The sequence below is a fragment of the Populus nigra genome, chromosome 4 (assembly GCF_951802175.1).
Source record: "Populus nigra chromosome 4, ddPopNigr1.1, whole genome shotgun sequence".
Classification (NCBI taxonomy): Eukaryota; Viridiplantae; Streptophyta; class Magnoliopsida; order Malpighiales; family Salicaceae; genus Populus; species Populus nigra.
The window spans coordinates 4,014,652-4,024,920 of NC_084855.1; the positions used below are offsets into that span (position 1 = coordinate 4,014,652).

The 10,269-nt window shown below is 34.9% G+C and overlaps 1 protein-coding gene across 3 annotated transcripts; it reads left to right on the plus strand.

Annotated features, from left to right (window-relative positions):
• The first annotated feature begins 1,893 nt into the window (after positions 1 to 1,893).
• LOC133692854 (tobamovirus multiplication protein 1-like) lies at positions 1,894 to 10,126 on the plus strand. 3 transcript variants are annotated; one of them, XM_062114013.1, is made up of 14 exons: positions 1,894 to 2,441; positions 3,217 to 3,267; positions 3,517 to 3,550; positions 4,381 to 4,467; positions 4,554 to 4,605; positions 5,607 to 5,784; positions 5,895 to 5,990; positions 6,227 to 6,287; positions 6,420 to 6,494; positions 7,489 to 7,553; positions 7,743 to 7,817; positions 7,889 to 7,964; positions 8,626 to 8,789; positions 9,791 to 10,126. In XM_062114013.1, the coding sequence occupies exons 1-14, from the start codon at positions 2,343 to 2,345 to the stop codon at positions 9,812 to 9,814; spliced, it is 1,137 nt and encodes a 378-aa protein (XP_061969997.1). In that variant the 5' UTR covers positions 1,894 to 2,342; the 3' UTR covers positions 9,815 to 10,126. The 3 variants fall into 3 exon arrangements, 2 of the variants coding, with proteins under 2 accessions (XP_061969997.1, XP_061969998.1); XR_009841999.1 differs by lacking the exon at positions 7,889 to 7,964; XM_062114014.1 differs by lacking the exon at positions 6,420 to 6,494 and having other exon boundaries at positions 9,791 to 10,025.
• The last annotated feature ends 143 nt before the right edge of the window (positions 10,127 to 10,269 follow it).

Here is a 10,269-nt window from a genome sequence, read left to right on the forward strand (position 1 = left end):
ATTTTCAATCAATCAAGTGTTAAAAGAATGGAAACGAAAAAAAAATCTACTAGAAAAAATTGGCTAAAAAAATTAATTTGAATCAATTCAAATTGACATATTAATATTTTGATATAAGTTATGAAATGAAAAATAAATTCATATAAAATAAAATAAAAATACAAAATCTTAAATTCAATATTAAAGATTGAAATTAATAAAAATAAACTAAAAAAATTATAAAAACGAATTATAAAATATAATTTTTAAAATAAAACAAAAATCAGACTGAAGAAGGTACATTCAGGAAAAAAAAAATTATTATTATAATAAATAGTATTTTGTGTGATTCCTCGTAACCACAAACATTAAAGACAAACTCTCTATGTACTATGTAGAAACTAAGAAATCCGATGGGCCCTGATTTTCTTTTCCCCTCTAGGATTCCTGTTGACGCGTGGCCTCTTATCACACGTCCTTATTACATACATGGCCTCTTCGAGTCAACCAGACAATAACAGATGCCAAATGCCCTGAGTCATTTTCACTCTTCTTCTGCCAAAAACTTGAATCGATGTACCTCAAACTCCTGTACATTGTCAAAGCAGTTATTATTGACATTAATTATATCAAGGGTTGACTATTTTCAGGATTTCGAGTGTTTTTTTTATTTATCACGAGTGGCTGTAGCACCTGGCAGCAGATTTTCGAAGCCTCGGAGGAAGAAACTCGTTGCACCACGAGAAAGATGGTGAAAGGAAGCCAACGTTTTGCATGTACTCGAAGAAAATGAAAGATCTGCATTTTCATCTTCCACGTACCTTTCTACTACATACATGCATCTCATGGACACGTTCATCTGCCCTGTCCCTGGCTTCTTGTAATTAATCCACGGTAGCTGTTCACGACACCAACTAGGACCGTATATACATTAAAAGCAAAAGACAGCTATGGATTTTGACGGAAGTTTGAGACCTTGAAAAATCACAGGCGAGAGAGAGAGAGAGAGAGAGAGAGAGAGAGAGAACAAGGTACTGCTACTTTCTCGAGGCCTAATTTGAGCAGAGTTATCGAGATGGGCAGTGACGGACACCGCGTCCAAAGTAAGGACAAAAAAAATCGAGAGATTGGACGCCTGGTTGCATCTTTTGCTTTTCTTTTAGTCATCGCTGCCGAGGAAGGGTCAATGTTACCTTTGCTAAATATTTTGAACAACTGCTAATCAACGATGCAGATTATTTTTGGAGCAAAACTTGTCGGCAGAACTTGACCTGTGGACATCACTTCGGAGCATAACTTGTTCTCAGTAAGTTTTACCCTGTTTTTTAAATAAAATTTGAATTTTTTATTTTTTTAAAATAAAAAATTTAATATTTTAAAATTGTTTTGATGTATTGATGTTAAAAATAAAATTTAAAAAATAAAAAATATATTATTTTAATATATTTGTAAAAAAAATAATATTTTAATATATTACTACTGCATATTTCCTCCCTTTTGATTATATGTTTTGCTCAAAGTTTAGAATATTTATTCGAATTAAAACAGTCAAGTGCAGATATGTTTTTTCACCGAAGAATGACAGATGGTGTTGGGTACAAGACTTCGTGATATTGCAGTCTTTTACTCACCACTCGAACCAATTTATACATAAAAATCAAGATTGCGAGCTTGCATTCTCTATCTTTACTGAAAATTTTATGTTATTTGGTAATTATAATTTTATCAAGTTAAATTTATTTTCTCGACTAAATTTATAACTATAAAAGTTATTTTTTAAATGTTTTTAGATAATTTTGATTTTTTAATCTGAAAAATAATTTTTTTAAAAATAAAAAAATATTATTTTAATATATTTTTAAATAAAAATATTTTAAAGAATAATACCTACGCACGCACGCACGATCGCTAAACCTTTCTGGGCAGCACCGGCAGAATAACATGGGCGCAAGCGGGGAGTTAGGAAGATACCACGTTACTACTCGTAGGTCAGGCCAACCAAACCTCGCCAGGGAATTCACAAGCCACTAGGTGCTGAAACTTGAAAGACCCACCAAAAAAAGGGAACCATTTCACAGCAGCAGCGAAGCCAGGCTAGGTAAGCAACTAATAGAGTATGCCAGAGGTCAAACCCAAAAACAGGAGGAGCAAATCAACAGATTACAGATCCTCTGTCGTTGTCTCTCCGTACACCTCATTATCATCGTTTCCTAGGTACTTACTTCCCATATAAAACCCGCTCTCAAAAATTAACAACACAACCCCTTATTTCCTTGTATCTCTCCTTAGCTCTTCCTCCCCTAGGTTTCCCCTCCTGCTGCGAGCTTCCCTCCAGTTGCTCTAAATAAAATTAAAAACAAAGAATGAATATAAAATCAAACTGCTCCCCGTTGGACCTGCTTATTCTTAATATAGCACTTGCTTGCATCGATGGTGCTCTTGCTTGTATTGCATTTTCTCAGGTTTGTTTTCCCTTTTCTTCTTCTTCTTCTTCTTCTTCTTCTTTGTGCATACCCTTTTGGTCTGTGTTATTATTGATGGCATTGGAATTCACAATCTGAGCTTCTTTGATAACTGAAACAAGTAGTAATGATGGGTTATTGATTCTGTTTGATTGAATGTACTTTGAATTAGGTTTGGATTGAATAAGGGAAAGTGGGAGATTTTGCGTCGTGTTGGAATTTGAGGGATAAATTAAAAAAAAAAAAAGATTTTGGTATCGGAATATATTGTTTTTCTTTCAAGATTCCCAATTCGTGATTCTTTAGATTCCGGGCAAATAGATACCAGTCAAAAGAAAATGTTGGAGTGGAGCTATGTTCACCAAGGTTTTTTTTTTTTTTTCTTGGAAAAAAACGAGAGTGCATTTAAATGCTGGAAATTGTTCTTGAATACATGATTTTGAATGGCCAGAAATTTATCCAACGAAAGTTGCAGTTTGGATATGTGTGAGGACTATGCAGTGTCTACTTCCTTGGTAGGCAATCTATAGACCTGACATACTCACTAAAACTAATAAAGGGATTCGATCCGCGCTGGGATTTTTCCAAAATGGCACTCTAACTAGGCGAAATGTGTACATTGGATTTATCTCCATTATTAGTCTGAGCATGGTGTGTAATGGCATAATATGCTCTTGCACATACTTTGTATAAAATCCCATTATATGTTATGTTTGTTATTTCCCCCCCTTTTATTTTATTCAATTTGTTCTGACATGTTATAGCTATTTACCAGTTTACAAGGATCCATCTGCGAAATCAACAAACTGGATGGACACGCCAGAAAGTAAGCCCTATTTCCTTGCATTATGCTGAATCCATTTCTGTGAGGCAACCCTCAAAAATATTGCATATCATTTTCTTCTCCCTTTTCTGGATTTTCACCTCATGCCATGGCAGCCATCAGAGGGTTCTCTGCTACAGGAAGCTTCAAGCCATTTTTTCTTATGAAAATGAATGCAAAACTTGTTATTTTGTTATCATTTAGTGTGACTCATTAAGGATACTCATTTGGTGGCGGAAGTGTTAATTGCAGGTACTCCATCTCATGGTTGCCTCTTGCAACTTGGGTAAGTCTGAGGCATTACGGTTCAAACAGTGAAGATTTTTCTTTATCTTGGTATAGTGTTAAGTACAACGATGCTTCTGAATTCATGTTTTGTAAATCATGGTCATTTTAGCAATGGATTAATACGTGGAACAACAAGATTCATAAAAAAAGTAAGACGCCGCACCCCTCTACATTTATTGTCAATCATTTCAAAAGCCAGATGATTCCTGGAAAGAATAGCATCCTTTGAGCAATTTCACCATATTGTACAAAGATTTGAGAGGACCTGCATTTTCAACTCTTTTCTTTTTTCATGAGTTTGCAAATTTACTTTGAGCTTTCTTTTGAACTAAAATGATGTTTTAGCACAAGGTTTGGTCATGCTACCTTCTCTTCCTACACATTCCAACGAATATCGGAACTGATGCTTTTTTAAGTATGCTGTTTCATAACTTGTCTCTTTTTATTAATTGTATGAACCTAATCATGATAAAATGGAAAATCACATCCGTAGAAGGAAATGTGCATTGTCTAGGCCATTTGGTCGAGTGCATGATTACTAATTATGTTGATTTTTGAAATGTTTCAATTAGCTTTTAACTGATTAGTTTCCTGAATATCTTGAAATTATTTTTTTGAGCACTTTTCCATCAAAACACCCTCGAGATTTCTGATTTTTCTTTTTAAAACCTTCTTTGAGGATTTTTCAACGGTTTTATACTTTGTCAGCAAAAGGGATCCCTTTGTCTTGGTGCTGAAATATGGAAGTACTAAGGTTTCGTGAACGAGTGCCTGATACTGTTCTGCAGAAATAAATTAATCTTCTGGATTTTGATTTCTATTCGGCAGGTTACTTCATCTACTTTATATCTACAGTTATTGCTACTTGTGATAGGTGGACCTGCTGGTCTCATGCATGTGGTTTTGTCCTCATGGGTAAGCTTTCCTCCAGGTTACTTTTACATGCAGTTTTATTCCCATCTATCCGAGTGGTCTTAAGAAACTTGTGAAATTTCATGCAGCATTTCCCAAAATTCTGTTCCTTGCAGCGTTTCTGCTTCTTCTATCTTTCTGGTAAGACTAAGATTTTTTAGGATCATTTAAAGCTTCATTCTTCTTTCTGGGCTAGGCTCTCTATTTTCACTTGCTTTATCTGTAAGATAATGTATTCAGTCTTCTTGGTTCTTGTTTGGAGATCAAAGATGACTTTGCCTTTGTCCACCTCTAAGAGAAGATCAAAAAGTATAACGACAATGGAGGATGGATTTACAGCAGAAAGAAATGCTTTGATGTGGCTGTAATTAATCACTGGAGCCTTGAACGGGCGGTACTAATGTTATAGGAAGATATTATTTTCTAGGTGGTGGAAAAATACTGTAAGGCGACAAATACTTCTTTGGATGGTGTTTGATGGGTAGATTTGGTGGATCAGGGTCCTTTCTATTATGTTTTACAGGAATGTGTATGAGGAAGAGAGAAATAATGTTAAGAACAACAAAATTAGAGACTAATCAGATTAGGCAAATACATAAAACCTGGGAAATTGCAAACTGGTTCTTTCATGATAGACGGGGTCAGTTGCAATATGTCATTTCTTCTGAACTTCTTAGAACTTCCTCTTGTGATTAGTTGTTTATGTTCTGTAAAAAGAACATGCTGCTGTGGCTTGAACTGTGATGGAACAAAAACTCAATTTAGTTCACATATAGAACCAACTTCACCAAAAGCACGGATTTATAATGTTCTTGCTTTGGTTCCTTAAGCTGATTTCTATTAATTGATGTCAACATGATTATGTATTTTTGATCTTATAGTTTAATTCTGGGAAACTTTGGGCTTTGGACGTCTTAAAAGTTAAATCTACAGATAACATAGTAGGTCATAATGTTAACATTGCAGGAAAACTTGAAGTTCAGATGGTACCTTGCACATTATGAATTTGAATAATGACACTAGTGTACAAATGAATGTGAAGGTCATCTTCTTAGCATTTACCTCTATGAGACATTGTATCAAGAGTGGTATACTGTAATTTATGAGCTACATATATCTTTTTCATTGGTAATGATTTATAGGGTCGACCTTTGCCATCAGGCAAATGAAGAAGATGACGACGAAGAAGAAAATAGCTCTCAACAGCCTTTGTTGGAAAGTTCAAAGAATAAACCTGGTTCAACGAACACAGATAATTTCTGGAGTTGCTGCTCATTCCGAGGCATTCATGTTGGTGGTCGTCAGAAATTTGTTATCACAGTACGGGAAGTAGTTTTCGAGATTCTGTCATTTTTATGTTCATATTTCTTCTATTGATTCTGGAATATAATGGTTCTCTGTCTCTCTCTGATTATTTTTTTTAAATAAAGGTTGTCGTGTTGATCTTTTTCTTAATGCTGTCGTTTGCTGTGATAATCTGGATTGGAGTGGGAAAGAATCCAATTTGTTCTTCAGTAGCTGCCCGGGTATTAAATTCATCTCTTCTTGCTTATATTGTTTAGATAACAGCACAGGAAAATATTATAGCTTTTCACTTTAAAGGATTTAATTGTTGGTTCTTTAAAACTTCTGGAAGTTGTGAATGAATTATTCACTTCTGTGAATGACAGAAAAGCTGAAGTAGAATTATTAGTGACACACACACACACTTTTTATCTTCAGAGCTACAAGTTATTGTTAATTACCTTAACATACTGTGCAGGTCTATGTAGATTTTTTGGCCTCTGCAATCCTCATATTGGGAGGGGCTTTAGGCTGCTATGGTAAGTAACTGAAATATTTTGCCATGTCAGCTAAATTTATTTGGAAATGCAATAGCATATTAAAATATATTACAGTTTGAGAAATATCCACCGTAAAAGAAATGTGACGTTGTCATGTATACTTCTGCTCAGCAAAATATTCTACTGATAAATTGTCTACAATAGATTCTGGAAGAGTAAATGTTAAATCATTAAATAAGTTTACTGGTAAGCTCCTTAACAATGCTTTCATTTTTCTTATTTCATTTTTGCGAGAGCCTAGTTTCTCTGTTGTATACATTATCCTGTCCATTTTTATGCTGATTTTGAGTTAAAACCTTGTGTATGAATAATATGGTATTGCTTTCTAGAATCCACTTTTATCTTGCTTTCTCTCCTACTTCTTAACCAAATGACTGGATGGAAGGTAGATTTATTCAACTATTCTCTCCTTAAATAGAGGATACCAAAAACATATAGTTAAAAGGAGGAACTTCCAGCAAATGCTTGTTCGTGGCTATTAGAATTCACATGTGTAGAAGGATCTCGGTCAATGAATAGCTCTATTTATGCAAAGTGAAGAAGAATTATTGTTGTATACATCTCCAATGAGGGTCTTCCATCGAGTATTTCTTTCCAGCCATCAGCCATGTAACTTTTCATGTTCACCTCTTATTTTTTTATGCACATGTGTTCACATGTGCGGCTGCATAATGCACAAGTGCACCAGCACAACCATTTTATTTAGGTTAATCAAGAGTTGCCATGAATGCTCCAATTATTGTATTTAATAAATCACATGGAACTTTAGAGAATTGAACGTTAGTTGAAATAAATGGAATTTAAACCTTTAACTTATGTAGATTTTTCTCAAAAAAATTAAAATTAAGAAGAGGAAAACACTATAAAATAATCCCAGAATCTTGTGATAAAATATGGGTACAAAGTACAGGTGGACCATCAATGGTGACCATACCAGAACCTTCTCCCCAAGCTCCTTTATAATGAGGCCTGGATTTGCTCCTTAAGTACTGTGACTGTCTGCAACCATGAGTTGTTTACATTCATGCATGTGTTTAAAATTGCAACTTATGTGTCTCTTTTACTTAGAAACCGTCTTTGTAATTTACATGGCATGCTAACATGAATGGTTTCATGTGTTGTTAACTATATAAGTTCATTCTTCTTTCTCTGGACTATCTTTCACTGGTTGTTTTTCCAGGTCTTCTCCTATTTCTTAAATTGAGGAATGTAAGGTCTGAGACAGCTTCATCTGAGATGCGGAAGGTATTGTCTTTGTGATTTGCCTTCTGTTATAGTTTTTGTTCAAGATATTTCCTTACCATCTTAATGTCACCAATTATATTCTTATCCCTTTGAAGGTTATAATTTATAAAACCTCTTGGCACTTCCTTCTTTGCAAACTGGAAAAGCTTGATTGTGTTTAGATTTTGTAAGATTTTCCATGATATGCAGGTTGCTGGTCTGGCAGTTGTCTCTGTTGTATGTTTTACGTCAAGTGCTGCAGTGGCTCTTCTTACAGATGTACCTGTAAGTGGTTGGTGGCTGTTATCAGTTCCTGCCTTGGAATGTACAATTTTTAATCTAATTTCCTTTGGCAGCTTCTATATGATTGGAGTATGGAGAATAAAAATGAAGCAAAAACACTAGTTCTTCTAGTTTTTTACTATTTTATAGGTACTTCCTCCACCTTGTTTATGATTGCTCTTCAGCATACCAAAAGATTGCTTGTTTGATACAGTGAACTTTGACATGCTGTGAGCACCAAGTCCGTCTACTTGATTATCTAGCTCCATGTCTTCTAATACCAAACTTGATAGCAATAACTTGGGGCACCAAGGTTCAGATTAATTGAATGCCAAAAGGTGCTATCATGCCTTTGCTTTGAAACTAGAATTTACTTATGTTATGAATCTGTCACAAATGGAAGAAAGTTTGACAGTTGGAGAAGGGGGCCCAGCCTGGGATATTCATATGCATCATTATGATATTACACTACTGGGCGTGGGATGATATCAGTTTGATACATCCATGCCAAACATGTAGAATTAAAGATTTGACTTCACTAGCCAGGTTGGCTCCTTTGAGAGATACTTACCTTAATAACCAAAAAATTGAAGTAACCTATGGTTTGATAGGTTGTAATTGATAAAATCAATTTCATTGTATAATTCATTTAATGTCATATACTTTTTCCACAGTTCTTGATTTTAAGGGAGTAGGGTCTTAATTTTTTCAATTATGCAGGCAAAACTAACTTTTATTCAGCTGATTGGCATGTGTTATTGTAAATTTGTGAGCAACATGTCTATTATTGCTCTAAGCTTGTTGTTTTCAGGTTCGTCGGTGCCCTCAGCCTTTGTATTATGGGCCATGAGAGAATTGCCAACCCCAGTTACAATTACACAAGCACAATCAAGAGCAGTAACTTTTTTTTGTTATGGGGCAGATGGAACACAAAATCCTCGGCACTGGGTTGCTGCTACAACTTCAAATAATCAGGTTTCTACGTCTTTGGTATTTTTTAAAAAATAATTTCCTCAAGCCCATTTAGGTGTTGACTTCAAACAGCATTTCTGAGTTGGAAATTTGAAATTTTCAGAAAATTCAACTAGAAAATCCTTATTATGGCATATTGGACATTGGTTAGTAGGGGTGATTATTTTCGGTTCGGTTCGATTTTTACCTAAAAAATAACCAAACCAATTTTTTTTCTTTCAAAAAACCAAAACCGGTTCAAACCGACCGGTTTCGGTTCGGTTATTTTAGAACAAAAACCGAAACCCAACTGATTGGTTTCGGTTTGGTTTGGTTATTTTTATATTAAAAACCAAAAACTATATTGTTTTTTGGGTTTTTTTTTGTAATTTTTAATGGGTTTGGTTTCGGTTTGGCTCGTTTTTTTCCGGTTTAGCTCGGTTATTAATTTCGGTTCGGTTTTTCAGTTTCAGGTTTATGAAACCGAACCGAACCAATCAGCTTTTTAAACTATTTTAATTAGTTTTTTTTTCATGTTTCAGTTTTTTCAATTATTTATTTTCTAGTTTTCTTGATTTAATCAGTTTTTTGATTCCCAGTAATAATGCTTAGCACTATTGCTTTAACTACCTAGGAGTCTGATAGAGAACAGGTGCCAAACACAAAAGTCAAGCGACAAACCTTGTGCATCGTCTTATATGATGATGTTGTAAAATATCTAAGCACGTCCTCCATTTTAAGCTAAAAGTCCACTCTAGGTGCTTGTACACCATAAGAGGGAAGTTTTTCCATCGAAGTGTCTATGAGTAGGCTTTGAATCGCCAAAACTTGGAATTTCATATCGGGCACATCATAATAACAAGGAAGGTTTATTCTGTCACCCTCGTATTCCTTGCTTGCATCATGGTAATCTTGGTGCTTTTGGATGAACTTGTGATTGCGGCAATTACTTTCCCATTTCATTTTTCCTGTGCATGAAACTGAACCAAATATACTAAAAGTCTCTCTCTGCGATTTCATTGCAGGTGTCAAAAGCAAGTCCAATATAAGCATCATTACCATATTCTGTGCTAAAGAATGCGGAAAGTATAGAAAGCTGTATTTGTTACGAGTGGAAGTCCAATTGTGCAATATGACGAGCCAGCAGCTTCCTTACTCTTCACGTTGAAATTACTTACACTCTTGGTTGGGTATCAAATTTTGACATCGATGATTGTACATAACTTTTAATATAGCAAGCGAGACTAACGTTTTGGTTAACGGGAATTTCCACTTTCTTACCATCTCCTTTGAAAACTCGCCATAGAAGGTCTCTATGAAAAGATTTTTGCTAATAGCTCAAGTAGATTTTTCCTCGTACACCTCGTACAATTGTGTTGCTAGAATGGTTTGCAGGCTTTGTGATGCCTGGGTCGGCTCTGGTATCTTCCCAGGAACAGCTTTCTACATGGTGTTACGCCATTTTCTGCGAACACAAAAAAGTTAATAATCTCTATTGATAAAT